Source organism: Haliotis rufescens, unplaced genomic scaffold (genome assembly GCF_023055435.1).
Source record: "Haliotis rufescens isolate VD_foot unplaced genomic scaffold, xgHalRufe1.0.p SCAF_1, whole genome shotgun sequence".
In the NCBI taxonomy this organism is placed as follows: Eukaryota; Metazoa; Mollusca; class Gastropoda; order Lepetellida; family Haliotidae; genus Haliotis; species Haliotis rufescens.
Genome location: NW_025963779.1, coordinates 54687634 through 54708953, shown reverse-complemented (window position 1 = coordinate 54708953; position 21320 = coordinate 54687634). Strand labels below are relative to the sequence as shown.

General features: G+C 40.7%; 1 protein-coding gene and 1 long non-coding RNA gene across 3 annotated transcripts; one reads left to right on the top strand and one right to left on the bottom strand.

Annotated features, from left to right (window-relative positions):
* Positions 1 to 2: 2 nt before the first annotated feature.
* LOC124131549 lies at positions 3 to 19491 on the top strand. 2 transcript variants are annotated; one of them, XM_048398017.1, is made up of 8 exons: positions 3 to 144; positions 1410 to 1643; positions 1827 to 1934; positions 2141 to 2268; positions 4159 to 4244; positions 8152 to 8232; positions 9487 to 10770; positions 19230 to 19491. In XM_048398017.1, exons 2-8 carry the CDS (start codon positions 1439 to 1441, stop codon positions 19258 to 19260), a joined length of 1923 nt encoding a protein of 640 aa, XP_048253974.1. In that variant the 5' UTR covers positions 3 to 144; positions 1410 to 1438; the 3' UTR covers positions 19261 to 19491. The 2 variants fall into 2 exon arrangements, with proteins under 2 accessions (XP_048253974.1, XP_046350828.2); XM_046494872.2 differs by lacking the exon at positions 19230 to 19491 and having other exon boundaries at positions 9487 to 11387.
* LOC125381470 lies at positions 14972 to 17731 on the bottom strand. The gene is made up of 3 exons (XR_007221788.1): positions 17487 to 17731; positions 16581 to 16660; positions 14972 to 15819 (listed from the first exon to the last, which is right to left on the bottom strand). It is a non-coding gene; the product is annotated as an uncharacterized LOC125381470 (long non-coding RNA).
* Positions 19492 to 21320: the final 1829 nt, after the last annotated feature.

Here is a 21320-nt window from a genome sequence, read left to right as displayed (position 1 = left end):
ATAGAAGAAGAGTTTGCGATACTCGCGTTAGACGCTTGGAACTTCCGACAATGTACTGTATTGTTCTAAATGGGCATTATTTCGTGCGTGTTTCTCTATACAGTAATTAAGAAGCTTTGAACGATAATATTAATCACACTTGCAGTAAGTATTTTAATATTTTGACTTTGCCCATGGCGTTTCAACGCGCGATCCGGTGAAGCTTTTTGTACACAAACGACTGAGTGTAGATTCTATTGACTATGGTACTCATTCCATTCATTCTTGGCATACTAGCAACCAACACATTAAATTCATACAATGTCTATTTGGACGATGGTATAACATACAACGAATAAACTGAATTGAATGAAGGCATATATTGCCTTTGGAGCTCAGTCATTTAGAGATTATTTGATTAAGTCAATCATTAGAAAGGAATTGTTTTAAATGTCTTTGCCAATTTCACAAAGTGATATGGTGCTACAACTGGTTTAACTCCTAAACTTGATAACACATAACATAGTCTTGGTGCTAAGCCCCAGCAGGGATCAGATGCCACATCAGAATAGGATCCCCGCAATCTTTCGCTTGTATGAGTGGCTTTTTAGAAGCTGTGGTATCAATGAAGACGAGGTTGACATGGATTTCAACTTCTTTATTTTCATTGCAACATTTTGGTACAGGTGCTATTTCCTTTTTTTAACAAGTTGTAAGTGCCAACTAAGCTTCATATTTGTACTTATCCAAATCAGGGTCAGAATACATCCTCAGCTCAATCATCAATGTGTGACTTGGCCCATCATGTTCCATGCTCATGCTGTCAGCCATTGGTTATATTCTTTAATGCTTGATTATTAACATGCTTACTGCACTCCTATTCATAGCTCTAAGATTGTTCAACATGTTTAACGGGATCTTGAGAATACAAATATACTTATACATGACAATGCCAGTTCACATTGGTGGTGCCAAATTAAATGTTTGGGGTGTTAATAGATCAAACTTCAATTTCAGTAATTTCTTATCTGAATTTGCTGACCATTATCATGATTATTAGCTCTCCAGAGGGGATCCCTTGTTAGAATTGGTCCCCAACAACACATGCTGTCAACCTTACTGACTGACTAGATCAAGGTACAGTATTAAGAACCAATTTCTCTATTTCCTTTGCCATGACTCCCAAGGGGTCCCAGGTTTGAATAGCTGGCCAGCACTTCTTGTTGTAAGAGGCTGCTAATTTGATCACTTGATGACTTGTCATCTTACACCCACAGTGTGGCAAGCTGATCATAATATCAACCACTGGTTTGTCTGGTCCAGTCTTAATGATATGATATAGTTGGAATATTCCTGTCTGAACCATAAAACAAACAAAAATCCACAATATTTGACCTCTTTGAACAAATGTTGAATAAAATTTCTTGCAGATCTTTTTCGAGAAAAGTACGAGAGAGGAATGTCTGTAAACTATGCTGCTGGCTTGTCCCCGTACGACAATAAGGGCAAGTGTGGGATGCCAGAGAAATATGACCCGCCGGACATCTTGGAATCGAAAATCAGAGAGTTGGCTGACATGATTAGGATAAGTCGCCATTTTGTCGTTCACACAGGAGCTGGTATTAGCACTTCAGCTGGAATCCCAGACTTTAGAGGCCCCAAAGGTAAGAATTTGTTTTTTGTTCAAAATCTTCTGTATGAATGTTGAATGACTTGCCAATTTAACCAACTACATGTGCTCAGTTATACTTTTATATAATCCAGATTTTCCATGTGGGCAGTTTCAGTTTCAGTTTCAGTTTGTGTTTAGTTAATTATTTTAATCTTATCATTATGTTTGATTGCAGGTGTGTGGACCCTGGAGAAGAAAGGCGAACAACCACACTTTAATGTGACATTTGAATCAGCTCGTCCCACCAGTACACATATGGCACTTGTTGGATTGGAGAAAAAGAGTGAGACAAGACATCTTTCCCTTAAGTAACAAGTAAAGTTTAGAAAGAAAATCAATAGAAGATACATCTGAGAATCCATACTGTAACATTACTATACCTGCCATACATGAATGTTAAACTGAAAAATAGAGAAAAATAATAATTTGTTTTTGAAGAAAGTCCTGTTTTGTTTTTGTTGTTATTTCCTTTGTTGATATTTCCTATAGATATGCTGAAGTACACAGTGAGCCAGAACGTGGATGGACTTCACATCCGCTCCGGGTATCCAGTCAGTCGACTCTCCGAACTCCATGGCAACATGTTTGTGGAAGAGTGTAATAAATGTGGCACCCAGGTGACTATACAATATAACATCCTTCCCTTCTTGCAGTCTGTGTCACCGACACACATCTCTGTCATATAAAGATGTTGGGTACAATGTGTGAAGCCCATTTCTGGTGTGATATTGCTGGAATATTGCTAAAAGCGGCGTAAAACCATACTCACTCACTATAAAGATGTTGCTGTCACTGTTATAGTACAAGTGTCCTTGATCAAATTGCATTAATTGTTTATTTTCATAGAATATTATTGACTGCAACGTAAATCAATATGCAAACAAATCATGTTATCAGATGCTCTTTTGCTCTGTGTTTTTTTAAACAGCCTGTTTACCATTGTTTAAATTAATTCATTTTCCTTCGAAATATTTTGTTATGGTGTTGTTATTGCCAAATGAGCATTCAGTAATTTTATTTCTGTTGAGTACAATTCTCATGGATTTAGTGGTAGTGATCATCAGCCTATGAAAGGGATTCATGAAATATATGGCTCTTTAAAGGGCAAGTAAAATGAAAACATTGATTGTGATTTTGTTGCAAATAACAATTTTCCTAGATACTTAAGTCAATTCCGAGAGGAAAAATATCATAACATTCGTAGAAAGTATTTAAATGACCAAATGAAAGTGCTGAAAAGATCACACACTGATCGGATTCTGTGTGGCCTGAAGCCACTGTTGCAATGGTGCAGCAGTGCATGACACAGGTTTTCATTGGCTGATATTTAGACTGGGTTGCAGAGTCTATTTACTGTTTTTTTTTGTAATGCTTAGCAGCTAAACAGATACATCAGGAAGTGGTCAGTCTAACTGGTTCTATTTCTGGTAATCCTACAAAAATAACATTGCATACATTGCTGCATCTTCCCGAGGCAAGAGAGTTAACTGACTATAAAACTCCAGTTTCCACCCTTGCCAAACTAGGCCGGTATAATGGAGTTACATTTTGGCTGGACTAACGAGTCTATGCATAGTCCAATTAAAAACGCGCAACGAAATCGAAATCCAGTTGTTGTGCAGATTCTGGTCGGTTGCAGGATTTGCAAAGCATGTGCACCGCCAACTCATTGTCAACCAATATTTTCCAAATTCTTTCATGTTTTTAATCAAGGTGCTCGTATGATTTGATGCATGTAAGACCCGTTTTATCACAATATAGATCTTGATTATCGATCAGATTGTCTTGACTGGGCGCCGCCATTTTGTTTGAAACAAATGGAAATGATATGAAAGGTGAAATATGATTGGTCCATAGGAAATGCTTAGAAAGGGCATAACTCACGATAGCCACTGGAGGCGCTACGATAGAGCCCAGGAATTCCAGCCTAGTTCGGCCTGGACTTTTAAAGTCAGTTAACTCTCTTGCCTTGGAAAGATGACATTGCTGAGTGTACAAAACAACATGAGATCCTGGCATTTTGAATAATTAAAATAACAATTAGTATCTGTAACTAGTTCTTTGTATGACTATCATCTTGTATGGGTACTATAAACGGTGAATTCCTACTTGTCCAGCAGCTGGCCAAGGGATAATCCCCATCGTAAACATAATTTCCCCAAAGATTTGGGTTAGAAGTGGTACTCAGCAACCCATGCTTGGCATAACAGGTGACTAACGTGCGTTCAGGCTGGCTGACTTGGTTGATGCATGTCATCGTATCCCAATTGATTAGATTGATGCACATGATGTCAATCACATATTGTCAGGTCCAGACTCCATTATTTACAGATGGTCTTCATATAGCTGAATATTGCTGAGTTTGGCATAAAACAACAAACAAAAACATGTGTTGATTGAATGAAAAAATGTCTGGTATTCTGGTGATATTTTCTTTCCACCACATCACCTTTTAAAGTTATTATTGATGTTACCATGTTGACATATCTAACCCCCATTGTTTACAGTACATACTGAGCACCTGCACCCCGACCATGGGTCTGAAGCTGACTGGGAGGAGTTGTACTCAGTCTAAATCCAGGGGGCGCTGCAGGTAAACACGAAACATTCTCATGGGGGTCCCCCCTAAGGCTAAGTGGTCACTCATCACATCAAAGCCCTGGGGTTTATTTCCTCATATGGGACAATGTGTGCAGCCCATTATTGCTGATTACTAAAAGTGGTGAACAGTCTCTATCTATTCTCTTTCGTAAACTCAAGTGTACAATTTCAGGTGCTTGTGCTTGATAAGGTGTCTGAACTAGAATAAGGTTCTCGTTTTGGATCTTGAGACATTCTTATTAATACCATGTACCATGGATTTCTAAATAGTAAACAGTTTAACAAAGCTCGGGCACTTAGATTAAAATTGTTGAATTTCATGTGTATGTTTGATGGTAATGTTAAATTTGTAAACTTTCCTATCTCCCACAATGCATTTCTTCTTTCTTCTTTTGATCCTGGTGTGGAAATGTCCTAAAACCGAGATTCCAGCTTAAAAAAACACTACACCCGAACACATCCTAGCATCACCATTGTCACCACCTAAACAATGGGTCATCAACCACTGCAACCCCATGCAACCTAATCACCTGACATACCCTGCCACATCATTCTCTTTCTTATAGCCACAGTGTGGGGACGTGTTTTGAATTAATGGAGAAGTATATTTGGTTTTTTGTTTTCTTGTGAATCTTCCTCAGACAGCTGCAACATATCAATCAGTTTAACATCAATCTCATTAAAATCAGATCTTAGTTCTCACTACCGCTAAACAAAGATCTGAGGACATCCATTACGGGTCACTTTGACCAACCAATGGAATTACCAATCAGAAGGCAGCTTTCTCGTGCTTTACGGCACAAATTTCAAATTGGCGACTACGCTTCGAAACATGCTTTGACAAATTCTTGATTACAAATTTGAAACCTGAATGAAAAAAACATTCTGGAATGACTAATAGATGGTCTAGATTGTAAGGATTCAGTTGTTAAACTTGTAACTATCGTTCGGAATAGCCCATGTTAAAGTTTTCGAGATTGCATGATTAGAAATCACATTCCGACTGTCACTTTCATAATCTGGTAAGCGACGCACTGATTGGTTGTATGAAAGTTCGTTCTGACATGACCCCTAATGGGATGTCTGCAGATCTTTGTCTAGCAGTAGCAAGAACTAAGGTCTGATTTTAATGAGATTGGTTTAACATGGAGAAACGCCCATGTGCAAAAAGTAATCATATTTTTTTGTCAGTAGACCCTCACTCCAACTGCTGTGATTGTCGTGGACAATGCAGTTGTCTTCCAGATGTTCACAATGCAGACAACTACAGTGGAAAGATTTTTGTGATATTCGCAAATGTCGCAAACGCATTATTGACCAACGATCAATGATCTGTACCGAAGAACACGGAGCATGGACCTTCCACTGCCAAGAAACCTAAACATGTCACTCAAGTAACTGTCAGATCATTTGTTCCAGAGGTCAAGCCTGCCGAAACAGCAACTGTCATGTCACTATTAAGGCTGGGATGAGTCCATATTTACTACCCGGGTACCAAACACCCGATGACCTGACCCTACCCTGGTACCAAACCCCTGATAACCTACCCCTACCCCGGTAACAAACACCTGATGACCTGACCCTACCCCGGTACCAAACACCCGATGACCTGACCCTACCCGGGTACCAAACACTCGATAACCTGACCCTACCCAGGTACCAAACACCCGATGACCTGACCCCACCCCGGTACCAAACACTCGATAACCTGACCCTACCCAGGTACCAAACACCCGATGACCTGACCCCACCCCGGTACCAAACACCCGATCACCTGACCCTACCCCGGTACCAAACACCCGATAACCTGCCCCTACCCCGGTACCAAACACCTGATGACCTGACCCTACCCGGGTACAAAACACCCGATAACCTGACCCTACCCCGGTACCAAACACCCGATGACCTGACCCTAACCGGGTAACAAACACCCAATGACCTGACCCTACTCCGGTACCAAACACCCGATAACCTGACCCTACCCCGGTACCAAACACCCGATGACCTGACCCTACCCGGGTACAAAACACCCGATAACCTGACCCTACCCCGGTACCAAACACCCGATGACCTGACCCTACCCCGGTACCAAACACCTGATGGCCTGACCCTACCCGGGTACCAAACACCCGATAACCTGCCCCTACCCCGGTACCAAACACACGATGACCTGACCCTACCCGGGTAACAAACACCCAATGGCCTGACCCTACCCGGGTACCAAACACCCAATAACCTGACCCTACCCCGGTACCAAATACTCAATGACCTGACCCTACCCGGGTACAAAACACCCGATGACCTGATCCTACCCAGGTACCCGTCGTAGGTCTCTAGAGTTGGTACAAAATTTCCAGATGGGAATTCTTTGCCCGCAGCCCTGGCAAAAGTATTTAGATACACTTATATATAGAATGTTCTGGTCATGCATACACTGATGTTGATTAAAGTTTTGTCTTTTTTCAAACATATGAATGTCAGAATGAATGCATGTATAGTCAGAAAGAAATGCAAAGAATAGTGACTTGCAGTGTAACCATGGAGTTATGGGTAAATTTAGCAAATAAACAATATATCATGTGACTGATCATGGGTCCTGGTAGTCCTGTGGGTACCCAGGTCCTATTCAGTACCCACCCGACACGAGTACCTGAGTCGTCCCATCCCTAGTCACTATCTGTTGAGGAGGATTTAGTCTCAGATAGTTTTCTGACAGAGGATCTTTCCACCAATTCTGTGACCACACCCAGTTACTGCCTCCCTGCCAGCCATGGATCGACGTACGGTGGAAACTAGAGAGAAGTTGACTGGGGAGATTTCAACACTTAATGTGTCCCGAACTTCTCTAGAGAGTGGATTATCATCCCCCGTTTCTCACTAGTGTGATCAACATGAAGTGGAGACCATCAATCCCACTACTTCTTCAACCTTTCCTCAATCCAAGTCTCACTCGATCTTACAAGCTGGCTGATCAACCTTCCCGGTTTCGTCATCCTACGCCTTTTAACTTCAGAGGACAATGAACTTTTTGTAGATAAAGATTTAGAACACATCACACTCAAGACAGTGTTTCTACCAGCCCTAGCAACAGGGACATGCCTAAGTAAGACTGTCTGTCAGAAATGACGTGTGAGGCATGTCTTGTAGAACCAATTGGCCAGATAAATTGTGTTTAACCTTTCTGGATGGAAGTGGTTACAATTCCTAGCTGAATAGGTTTCCCTAGTTCAGAGTTATGCAGTCATTCTATTTTCTCATGGGTTGACGTCCTGCCTGAAGACACATAACGCATGAGTTACCGACTATCATGATCACTGTGTCCTAGTAACACAAAGGGGTTTGTTTCCCCCATTCACGAGCTCTTGTCTTTGCGACACTAAACTTGATAAGAATGTTTCTGATTGTAACAGAGTTTAGCACCGGCCTCCTTGTGTACATTGCATGGTTGTAGTCTCTACAGGCTAGGGATTCTGCGCCCCACCATCCAACCATGGGATAAATGCATAGTGTGAGATAGGATAAGTTTTAAAAAATTATAAATGAATTGTATATATATTTATATTCTCATCCTATTTCCCACACTATGTGCCCACCCAAACATCCCCACATCACAGTAACACCAGCCTGTCCACTCTAAGAAAGAGAATGATGTGGCAGGGTATGTTAGATGATCAGGTCGCTTGGGGTCAGGTCGCACACTGTGGTGCATGACCCATTGTTTAAGTGGTGATGCTCGGATGTATTGGATTGTAGGGTTTGTGAAGCTGGAAACTTGGTTTTAGGACATTTCCACACCAGGATCAAAAGAAGAAGGAAGAAATGCATAGTATGTGATAGGAGAAGTTTATATATATACATAATATATTTTTAAATTTTCAATATTTCACTTTTCTGTGTAGAGGTAAGCTGACGGACACCATCTTGGATTGGGAGGATTCACTTCCTGAACAGGACCTCAAACAGGCAGAGATAGAATCCAAGTAAGCTGTCAACAGTTTGTACACATATCTGTGTATGTTTAGATATCCTTCCTTAATGTATGCGACACTCCTCCAAGGTACACAGGTGTCCAACATTTTATGACATGTGTTCTCAACACCCTCCAACATGTCCAGAACTGCTCTTCCCTCATTTTCTCTGACTCAATTACAGCCGACATATATATAATCATAATGCTTGTGTGATACCGATAGTAATCATCTTCAGATTCTTTGCATGGGGTCCGGTAAATAATAAGTACCAAGCATCCAATGTTTGTCATAAGGGGCAGCTTTTGGCTGAGTGTGGTGTAAATATAGAATACTAAATGAGCTCCCATGTAATACCAATTTTATGAAACTCTGATGTCAGACGAGACAAAGCAAGTCAGATACCAGAACTATTCATGAGTTTCATAAATCGGTATTACAACAGGAGCGAGTTTTGTATTTTATTTATTAATTTTTCTTAATATTTCACTTTTGTGTATGAATAGGCAGACATTTATGTGATCCACATCATAATCCAGTTTAATACCGAACAGCTGCCTACCTTTAGAATTCAGGGGTCCCTTCTTCAAAGCTATCATAGCGCTAAGGTTTTCATGACTCCCATACTTTTACATTGATTTACGACTGTCATTGCGCTACAATCACCTTGTGGAACGGGACCCTACATCACAACGTTTACACTCACGTCACAATACCCTATGACGTAATATGTGGAATTTTGTTGCAAGATCCAACAGAGAAACAATTCTTGCAGTACATAAGTACACGCTTTGTTATTACTCAAAGTGTAATACAGCTGTATGTTTATTAAAGGAATGATCTCTTCACGGGCAAGTTATAAAACATCATTCGCTAAAGTACTCATCCTTTGGGGACCCCAGGTTAGAATAGTTCTCCAGTATCTATGCTTGTTGTAACAGGCGACTGTATGGATCGGCTGGTCAGGCGCTATGATTGCATGTCATTGTTTGTTGTTCATAATATCGGTCACTGGTTTGTCTACTCCAGACTCAACTATTAGCAGATCATATACAGCTGGCATATTGCTGACAGCTGCATTTGACAACAAGCGAACACTCACTCTTATGCATCAAAGTGTCATGAAAGAAATTGTCTAGTAATTACAGATGTTGGGTTGGCACAAAATCACAAGCTTTATAACTTAGAACTGATCTCCAGAGCATTCCCAGTATTCTTGGTAATAAAATGACCGGTCCTTTATGTCAATTATGTTTTTCATCATAGGAAAGCGGACCTCAGCTTGTGTTTAGGCACATCGTTACAGATTGTTCCGAGTGGGAACCTGCCTATGATGACAGTGGGTAGTGGAGGGAAGCTAGCTATCGTCAATCTTCAGCCCACAAAGCACGACAAGTATGCAAAACTAAGAATATGGGCATATGTGGATGAAGTCATGACAAGGGTGTGCAAGATTCTCAATGTGGATATTCCAGATTTTGAACGTCCAGTGGTTACAATAAGTTCAGAACACTCGGTAAACAAGAAAATATCAAACTATGTGATACTGGACAAAGAATTGTTTCCAGATTACAAAGGTTACATCAAAGGGTGGTCAAGTCAAGGTTCAGAACAAGAGAATGATATTGAAAACAAGGCACAAACAGAGGTGGCTGAGAATAAGAATATGAAATCAGTGAAAAGTGAGTCCAAATCATCAACTCTGTCTGATTTGACTGGCAAGGACAGTGAGCTGAAGGATTTTAAACCGTCAGCTACTAAACTAACTGTTCGGCCTGAAATTTCTCCTCCCAAGCCTTCTACAACAAAACCATGTCAGGATCCACAACCTCTCAAAGATTTCAGTCGTGAACGAGTTGTACAGAAACTGATTGAACAGCAGATATTGGATGAAGGAACTTCACAGCAGACTATAGCTGTAGTTGACCAATCAGGACAGGTGTTACAACAGGGCCCCAACTCGTTACCCAATCAACAAGTGGTTTACCCTCCTGTGACTCAGAACTGGACTAATCCTCCACCACCAGTTCAACCTGAAATGACATACACCCACAAACGGTTTGGAGAGTTACCACTGGACAGTGTACAGTATCAACAAGCAGTGCCTTTGGGTTATGGACAGAGTACCATCACCGTACCAACGGTCCATCCATCAATGCAGGCCACACAAACCTTACAGGGAGTTCACCAGCCTCTGGTGCACACCACACAACAGGCTCAGCTGCAGATGCCACCACAGCCGCCCCATCTGCAGACACACATGCAGGTTCCCACGTCGCTCCCTGCTGTACAGACACAGGGCGGTCAGGGACAGCTGCACGGGACACACTCAGTGTCTGAGGTGCAGCCTGCACATGTTGAGGTGCTCAACTCACAGACTCACTCACATCAAGGTCACAGTTCACACAACTTGACCTTGACCTCCAATACAGCACACCATCCTCTGGATCAAGCTGTCAGTATGGGGTCAGGGTTGCCTGGATTCCACAACAGTCAGGATGCTGAGTTTCAGGAAGCAGTTGCAGGGGAACCTAGTGCCAAGACTCGCAGGATGAATGAAAAGACTTATATCAGCCTCTAGCTGATGGCACCTTCTGATCCACACATCACATGACAAACTGATCTGAAGTACACCATGTGCACCATATATACTAAACTGCTATCTACTATGGTTTACTTTGTTGAGATATAGATTTGTGTCACCGAGGAAATGTTGATACATACTGTTGAATAAGATGTTTTGTTGGCCTTCAGTTTGTTACAATGTACATGGATTTTCTTTGCGGTAAATCAGTTTCCCCTGCTGTATCTGTTGATATTTCACAAAGCCATCATAGAACCATGGCTGTAGTAACCCCTCGGTACTGCTATATCCCTTTGTGGACTCTGAAGAAGCTTGCAAGCCTGTCAAATCATATCCATGTAGGGTGTATGTTTGGTGGCCGAGTGTTGTGATATTTCTACACTTCGATTAGTATCAAGTTATCTTTATCAGACCATCCAATGTGTCCAGTTGAGTTTGAAGTGTTTAGTGTTGCTATGTTATCACATAGTGGGGACATCCCATCTGATGCAGCCTAGGGAATACCACACCAGATGTTATCCTGTAATCTGGACTGAATGCATAATTGTATGATTACTGTAAACATGGTAAACAAGGAAATATTCTCAATGAATTTGTTGTTTTTGTAGTCATGGAGCATTGACTTTATGTGTTTTGTACAGTATACGTTTTACTGTGATCTGCGTACACAGTGTTGTTATTTAATTGATTGTAGCTTTATGCTGTAATCAATAATATTACAGCATATTTATCATGGCAGCCTGTTTGTATTTGAGGGCCTGTGGGGTAGTCTAGGCCATAGTTGGTTTGTTTGCCCACATGCTTACTATGTGTGAGCACGAGTGGCCTAATCTTCTATGGCGCCGCAATTCGCTGTACAGAGTTGCACACGAGGAACTTATCACAAGGGGTTTGAATCATGGTTCGCTCCTAATGATATGTTTCTAGGTTGGCAGCACCATACCCATGATCGTGGGTTTTACCAAAGTGGAAAACGTCTTAGATCTACATCACTCCAGGCTTTCCTCCCACATTAAGCTGACACTTGATATAACTGGAGTACTGTTAAAACGGCATTAGTCACAACTCACTCACTATCTGTGAAGCCCATTCCTAGTGTCCACCATGATATGACAGGAATATTGCTAAAAGCTGTATAATACTTTATCACTGGAAGTAAATGAATTAGGAGTAGACATACCAGAGTGTGGCGATGGTTTCAAGCCACTATTAGCATTATTCCAGCCACATCACCATTACTGCTTCATACAATTATAACTGATATGGCTAACCTTTTGTAGTCCGTAATGATGTAATATATTGTGAAATGTACCAAAAAATAACATTCCCCACGCACGCAGGCACCCACTCACTGATACACTCACTCACTCATTAGTGTTTCAACGCCCTGGCTGCTTCATACCAAGAGATGTTGGACGGTGGTGGTGCTTGTTGTTACTGCTCAGCATTAAGAAGATAAAACAAGAACTGGCCGGGTGGGAGTCAGTATAATGTGTGTGAGTTGGGAATCCCATGTTAAACTGCATCATGGTTTCTCAGTATAAGCAGACACACACACGGTCACTATGAGAGGGAAAAACTTTAAAGCCCGACTCACCTGGCTCTCATTTGACAGAAACAGTTTTTGCGTATTTTCTTTTTATGATTTTTTTTATGGATACTCTATGGGTCTGATGGCCTTTAAATTACACAGTTGTGGAATAAAACAAATTTTTGAAAACTATTTGTTTCTCTCCTCTGAGTCTTCTGATTACTCAACATAAAGATTGTTGACATTACGGGATATGTTTAAATGGACTTCTTACCCTTCAGAATAGGTCCCCAGCAGCATAACTTTGTCGTATTATGTGACTAAATGGATACTGGTTTACTGGTTTGCCTGGTCAAGACTCGATAATTACAAGCCAGAGTCATATAGCTGGAATACTACTGAGTGTGGCCGTAAACAACAAACAAACAAATAGACTGTTGATAGCTTGAACAAAATCCATCACCTCTGAGAATGATAGAACAATAGCGTACTGCATAAAAACGACCCCAAACATCAATGGCTTAACGCCATAGTCCAGTCTAGCATTATTTAATTATAATAAACGCCTATAAATTGTTAAAATGGGTGATATCAATATGTGAGGTTGGAATAATGCTTAGCATGTACTGCAAAGGTTTACACTGAAAAAATCTCGGTAACTATAATTTTTTCATCTTGATTAATCTTTTTGATAGGTTTATGGTCTTGTCAGAAAAGTATGTCATGATGTATTTATTCTCCATTTGTCTGGATGGTCTCCAGACACCAGTGGACAGCCCTGGTTAGCATAGATCCCCAGTGACCTATGCACGAGGGGACTTCTTGTATCGGGTGGCCAGATTCAGTAACCTTATTTTGTTTATTGTGTTTATTGCATGGCATCGTACTCCAACTATCGTTGCTCATAACATCAATCACTCGATTATCCGTCCCTGACCCAATTATTTACAGGCAACCAAGATATACCTTAACTAATACAGTGGTTATACAACAAACAAACAAATAAACAAACAAACAAACAAACGAGAAACGTCATTTTTTGTGAATAAATGGTCAGAGAGACCAGTTTCACTCCAGAGCACATGTTTGTGATATGCCACCACATTTTCCACTGTCTCAGCCAACATCTGCCTTGGGTGAGGGCGGTGAGGTAGCCTGGTGGGGGAAAAGCATTTCTTGGTCATGCCGAGGACCGTGGTTCGATTCCTTACACAGGTACAAAGTTTGAAGCCCATTTTTGGTGTCACCTGCCATGCTAATGCCTTTGGTATGAATGACAACAAAAACACAGACTTTAGATATTAAGATTTATTTTCCTGAACAGATTACGTTTGTGAAGCATGAATGAACAAAGGAGAAAGATATAAATAAACTTAAGATATTATTATTTATTTCTCTAAAACAGATTTATATTTTTAAAGAATAAATCAACAGAAAGATGCAACTATATTTTTATTCAACAATTATGATTCCACCTTTATTGATGTTTTGATATTCATAATAAAAATACATCATAATTTCCATTTATTTGACACAGTTAATGTTTACCGATTTTCAGCTATTTTATACACTGTATACAAACTACTAGCCTAGCCAAACAGTGGCCTATACATCCCCTTCTAGCCACGCCCACACCACATTATACGAATTAACCTTTAGTGGTGTTTTAATAATCATAAGAGGAGGCAATTCATTTTAATGTTAACTGATCTTCAGCTTATTTACACACTGTTTACAAACTACTAGCCTAACTAAACAGTGGCCTCCACCTCCCCTTCTAGCCACGCCTACACCTCCTGTACTAGTCCTGACTTTAACATAATTTGAAGAAATACCTTTACTGATGTTTTAATAATCATAAGAAAATACATCATGTAGGCAATTCATTTTAATGTTTACCGATCTTCAGCTTATTTACACACTGTTTACAAACCACTAGCCTTACTAAACAGTGGCCTCCACCTCCCCTTCTAGCCACGCCTACACCACCTGTACTAGCCCTGACTTTAACATTATATCTTATAAGTGGATGATAGATAATTATATCTGATTCAGAAATTGGTCTATGAATTTGAGACAAATGAAACGTGAGCCTTTTTTTATTTATTTGAGCCTTTTTTACTTATTTCCAACCAGTCAGTTTTGAACAACATATTGTGTACTTTATTTTTTAACACTGATTTATTACTATCTGTATTTACCTATCTGTTACCTGCACATATAGTACTGGACGAATCTTCTGGCCTGAAGCAAATGCCAGATTCACCTCACCAGATATGAGATTATTAAGCATTGTTGATTGTATTATTCTTATCATTTAGTACCATTTAGCGTACATGTTTTATCATGTGTATCATTAACAAGGTAACCATGGTAATAGGAGCTAGAACTAGGGTCAGGAGCTGCTAGAGCCACTGGTAGTGGCAGGATCAGGCGCTAGAACCACTGACAGGGGAAGGATCAGGCACTAGAACCACTGGCAGGGGAAGGATCAGGCACTAGAACCACTGACAGGGGAAGGATCAGGCACTAGAACCACTGATAGGGGCAGGATCAGGTGGTAGAACCACTGGCAGGGTAGGATCCGGCGCTACAACCACTGGCAGGGGCAGGATCAGGTGGTAGAACCACTGGCAGGGGGAGGATCAGGTGGTAGAACCACTGGCAGGGTAGGATCTGGCGCTACAACCACTGGCAGGGGCAGGATCAGGTGGTAGAACCACTGGCAGGGTAGGATCAGGCACTAGAACCACTGGCAGGTAGGATCCGGCGCTACAACCACTGGCAGGGGCATGAATAAATGAAGGGGGGCTAGAATCAGGGTCAGGAATAGGGTTAGAATCAGTGGCAGGGAAAGTGACAACAATGTAGGTTCACTATGTTGTGAACAGTGGGAGAAACAGCAGGACTGTTAATGACGTGATCTGAAGAATAACAATGAGAGGAAGCAATTGCTGATTGGAACACAGTTTATAGGGCTTTAGTTATTACAAACTAGAGTAGTGACATTCACATTGGCAATTATAGAGGAAGCATGCACCTATTTTGAAAAGTGAAGTAAAGATGAAACGTAGCATGACCAAGTATTACAATATCACACAAAATGACAAGAATAATAGCAGCAAGTAAAGTTATTTCCATTCAAAGCAAGCTAAATATAAAAAACTGAAAATATAGCAATTAATTTTACTGAAATAGATGCTTCAGACATACATTAACAATGTAAATCTGACTATACCTACCATACCTATAGCCTGGCCCTCTTACAAACCTTCACCTCTACCTCATCATCCTCATCTCTCTTTCTCTTCCTGTCCACCATCTTGTTCAGGGGTCCAGGTCTCCTGCTAGGGACTGGAAGTGGCACTCCTTGGTGGCTTAGGCTGGTCAGACTGCAGGACACATCACACTGGCTCAGGTTGGTGAAGCTGCTCACTGGGCTGACAGGGAGAGATGTGGTGCTTGAGGTCAGTCTTGGTCCATACTGAAAAGGGTCAGCGATGTTACAGAGCCAGAAGTCTTTGTAAACTGTAGCTGAGATGGTGATGCCGCCTGGGAAACCTGACATGACTGATTCCAGGGATCTGCTAGGTTTGGGCCCATAGTTCAAGCAGGTGGTGCTGGAAGATGGAGAGGGAAGAAGATCATTGTGGAATTCCTCAGAATTCTTGAAAAGGGTAGAAGAGCTGGGGAAGGGGTCAGTAAGACTGATGGAACTCAGGCTGGTCAGGCTGGAGCTGGTGCTGGCTGGGAGAGACTCATCACTTGGACTGACAGGCCAGATATCTGAAGTGGCTGATAGAAATGTTGATGTTAGATCAGGGGTGTCAAAGAATGAAGTAAATCTGGGACATTCTGGATAAAGCGGGGAGTCATGGTTTTCTAGAAACTTGCCGCTGGGGCTGTTGGGGCTGTTACTGTCAAACATGGATGATCTAGGGGTAGGGGTAGTGGGGCTAGTGGACCTTCTTGTGGCAATGGAGGGGATGGCAGCATCAGTCCAAGTTGTGTGGGGGTAGAGACAGGTACAGTGAGGCTGAAAGTCATCCAGGCTCACCCAACTCTCATTGGGACACAACATCTTGTGGTTCTGAAGTGTGTTGAAGATAAAGTTTATAAATTATAAGTAAATTTTACAAGACACAATCAAGAGAAAAGAAACTTCAAGTGATGTGATATTGTCTAGGCCTTTGAAATTTTAAGAAAGACAATGTTGAATACTAATGCCTAAATGACTTGAGTTACCTTCACAGTTTTTCTCTCTTGCGCCAACTCAAGATTATGCTAGAGTAGTCAACTCAAGAACCAAGTCTCACAAGAGAAATCTGTAAAATATAATCCATGCATGTATGAAATGGTATGCTTGTATTTCCAATGAATTTGTGAAATAAATTAATCAGTAAATGACCGGATGTTCAATAAGAACAAGGAGATTTGGGACAAAATTATCCTGGTGCAAAATTGTCACTAATGTACAAGGAGATGATAAAGTGACATATTCATCACTGGGTATGTTTCAGTAATTGATTTATTCCAACCTCAAACCTTTTAAAAAGGGCCTCATTCTCACATTAGGCGTTGGTCAGGGAAGGTCTAGATGAATCAAATTTAAACCCGAATCTAGTCTTTCATTAATAAATTAATTACTAACATAGGACTGTCCGCCAACCAAAAGAAATTGGGTAAGACATACACAGTTGTAGGGCCAAGTATTGCTGTCAACATGTAGTAACAGGTCAATTGGAAAAGAATAACATTTTATTCTTCCCTCCCATACACAAAGATAGGGACTGTCAAACTACATTTTATCCAACTGGAAACCGGGATTACTAGGCCCCTAAATGTCTCTTTTCGTTACTGCATGTTTAGCCCCTAGATTCATTCATATGTCTATCATGTAGACTCAAACATCTGGGTAGGTTTATAGGCCTACAGATAGTGTTATAAACCCACACAGCCTGTTGGCCTGTGTCTTACGGTAAAGGATGTATGGACATTTAGTCATTACAATGTGGAGTTCTGGTTGGTCTAGAAAGGACATTTTGGCTGTTGTCAAGGATGACTTGTTACGTTTAAATTGACAACAAAGGTAAATCTGGGAACATTGGAGCAACAGAAGACTATATCTATACAGGAAATATGTTTAATTACCTTACTGTGGTAAGAAGAAAGTACAGGAACTCAAATATATCGACGAAACTTTCAAAAGAGCACAGGTGTGATAGCAATGATACGCTTCGGTAAACGAAGATTCGTAAGAGCCGGGCTTGAACTTGGCAACCGTTACCCTAGCAACACCGGAATTGACATTTATTTTTTTAGGTATAACCCAAGAGAATGAGCGAAATATTTAGGATAACAACAAAGTGAAATTCCCCGAAAATACAAATATAAAATACAGAAAATTTACCCTTTCCTAAATATAATTCCTAAAAGGGAGCCTACTCTGAAAGTTATAAAAAGTTATCTCCCTTTGCAAAATCCGCTAAAAAATAAAATAAACGCGTAGATATATAAAACCAAGAAACTATATGTTAAGAATGTTTCGAAAGTCAGTTTTACCAAGAAAAAAGGCTCCAGTTGGCTTGTCCGTTTTCATACCTATAAGATGCACTTAGATGTAATAGTGATACTTTATTTTAAGTCACGCAATAATATGATAATATTACATTCCTTTTTCCAAATGAAAAACCTCATTAAAAACAACAACGACTAAATGATCTTGTAAGGGTACACACTACAGTGTTATTTAGTTATTTCGTCAGGGATTGTCTCGTTATTGACGTAAATGTAAACATCTTTAATATATTCTCATGAAAGATTGTGCAACAATACTGATGCATCTAAGTTAATAGTTAAGTAAGAGACGTTTTCCAAAGATGGTGAAATATCTATCTATACGTCTATGGGCTATTGAAAATAGGATGAGATACACAATGACATCAAATGTGCATCAACTTACACAAACAGGATATCGCTCATTATTTATAGGAGAGTTACGAGAACATTCCCCTACGGAAAACACATCCCCTACTTTCACACTTTCACATAGTCTCCCAGACCCTAGAGAATAAATTTTAAAAAGTCCAACTCAAGTCTAGAATGATTCTACATTGCCTCAGCTATGTTGACATGATTTTTCTCTCGTCAAAGGTTTATCAAATTGCTTTAAATATGAACATTGTTATAGGTAACCCACTGTAACGCAACATTATAGACATATTATGTTTTTTTTAGATTTAAGGATTATGCAAATATTTCAAAATATTTAAAAGTTAATTTCAGACCGTACTGTCTGTCAGTGTCGCCGCAGCTCAGGACGACAATTGGACGTCCTCAAATCAAATAATGCAGGTTTGAACCCAGCTGGCGACATATGTTTTCCGACAAAAAATAGCTCTGTCTATTCCAAGTGTAAATCAACTGAAACGCTGGTGCCAGATAATGTATAATTGACAACCAACTCTCCTTTCCTAAAAGGGGCGGTCGGGTAGCCTAGTGGTTAAAGCGTTCGCTCGTCACGCCGAAGACCCGGGTTTGATTCCCGACATGGGTACAATGTGTGAAGCCCATTTCTGGTGACCCCCGACGTGATATTGCTGGAATATTGCTAAAAGCGGCGTAGAACCATACTCACTCACTCACTCCATTCCTAAAAATGCCTCCATGTAGAGTTCGCTAAGAGTTCGCTTTCCATCAGGTTGCACAGGTTGAGGTGCTCAACTCACAGACTGAGTCGCATCATCGTCACAGTTCACACAACTTGACATTGACCTCCAATACAGCACACCATCCTCTGGATCAAATTGTCAGTCTGGGGCCAGGGTTGCCTGGATTCCACAACAGTCAGGATGCTTAGTTTCAGGCAGCAGTTGCAGGATGAATGACTCGCAGGATGAATGAAAAGACTTATATCAGCCTCTAGCTGATGGCACCTTCTGATCCACACATCACATGACAAACTGATCTGAAGTACACCATGTGTACCATATATACTAAACTGCTATCTACTATGGTTTACTTTGTTGAGATATAGATTTGTGTCACTGCGGAAATGTTGATACATACTGTTGAATAAGATGTTTTGTTGGCCCTCAGTTTGTTACAATGTACATGGATTTTCTTTGCGGTAAATCAGTTTCCCCTGCTGTATCCGTTGATATGTGATCCTTGTTCTTGCTTTCAGAAACTAGTTTGCCAGCACCAGGCTTGTAGTTTTTACATGACATGGCTGGAATATTGTAGACGAGCGCAAAGCAACATTCATTCACTCAATATCGGTGAGCTGGTTAGCACTGAAGTCATCATGGCATGCTTAGAGACGACTTGAGGTAATGCAGCGGCCCTGGGAGTCCAACCATGCTGGTCAGGGCGGTCGGGTAGTCTAGTGGCTAAAGCGTTCACTCGTCACGCCCCGCCCCGCTGTCATATTGCTGGAATATTGCTAAAAGCGGCGTAAAACTATTCTCACATCACTCATTCACCATGCTGGTCATGTTTTCGTGCCGGTTCATTCTGGTTGTTATAAGGTCAAATCATATCCATGTAGGATGTATGTTGTTGGGGGGCCGAGTGTTGGGATATTTCTACACTGCAATATGTTTGAAGTTATCTTTATCAGACCATCCAATATGTCCAGTTGTGTTTGAAGTGTTTAGAATCATAATGCAGCCAAGGGAATACCACACCAGACGTTATCCTGTAATCTGGACTGAATGCATAATTGTATGATTAATGTAAACATGGTAAACAATGAAATATTCTTAATGAATTTGTATGTTTTTGTAACAATGGAGCATTCACTTCATATGTTTTGTACAGTACACGTTTTACTGTGATCTACGTACACAGTGTTATTATTTATTTGATTGCAGCTATGAACTGTAGCCCAGGCCATATTCGGTTTGTTTGTCCATATGGGTACTATGTGTGAGCACGACTCGCACAATCATCTATGGCACCGCAATCCGCTGTACAGAGTTGCACACGAGGAACCTATCAAAAGAGTTTGAATCATTGTTCGCTCCTAATGATATGTTTCCAGGTTTGTGGAAAACGTCTTAGATCTACATCACCTCAGGCTTTCCTCCCACCTTAAGCTGACACTTGATATAACTGGAGTACTGTTAAAACGGCATTAGTCACAACTCACTCACTATCTGTGAAGCCCATTCCTAGTGTCCACCATGATATGACAGGAATATTGCTAAAAGCTGTATAATACTTTATCACTGGAAGTAAATGAATTAGGAGTAGACATACCAGAGTGTGGCGATGGTTTCAAGCCACTATTAGCATTATTCCAGCCACATCACCATTACTGCTTCATACAATTATAACTGATATGGCTAACCTTTTGTAGTCCGTAATGATGTAATATATTGTGAAATGTACCATAAAATAACATTCCCCAAGCACGCAGGCACTCACTCACTCACTCACTCACTCATTAGCGTTTCAATGCCCTGGCCGTTCAAACCAAGGGCTGTTGGACGATGGTGCTTGTTGTTACTGCTCAGCATTAAGAGGATAAAACAAGAACTGGCCAAATGTGGAATAAGACAAAAAAAAGAATTCTCCTCTAAGCCTGCTGATTACTCAACATAAAGATTGTTCATGATGTCAAATACTGGTTTGCCTGGTGCAGACTCAATTATTTACAGGTCACAGTCATTTAGCTGGAATACAACATTGCGTGGCCATTAACAACAAACAAACAAATAATGGACGTCTTCCAAATTCAGGCACTACATATGAGAAGGATGGAACGATAGCATTCTGGGTGCAAAACGCCTTATGTAAGTCCGATCTAACATTTCTTAATTGTATTAAATTTTTAGAAATTGTATGAATGGGTGATCTCAATATGCAATGTTGCTTAGCATGTACAGCAACAACTTCCCGAGGCATGTGAGTTAACTGACTATAAAAGTCCAGTTTCCACCCTAGGCTGCATCAGATGGGATGTCCACACTATGTGATAAC

Bases quoted from the DNA above. Each gene is read 5' to 3' on its own strand.
- LOC124131549 (XM_048398017.1), top strand. From the start codon at position 1,439: ATGTCTGTAAACTATGCTGCTGGCTTGTCCCCGTACGACAATAAGGGC. The intron at 4,245-8,151 runs GTAAACACGAAA...TTTTCTGTGTAG, and splicing joins AAATCCAGGGGGCGCTGCAG to AGGTAAGCTGACGGACACCA. The intron at 10,771-19,229 runs GATGAATGAAAA...AATGACTCGCAG, and splicing joins CCTAGTGCCAAGACTCGCAG to GATGAATGAAAAGACTTATA.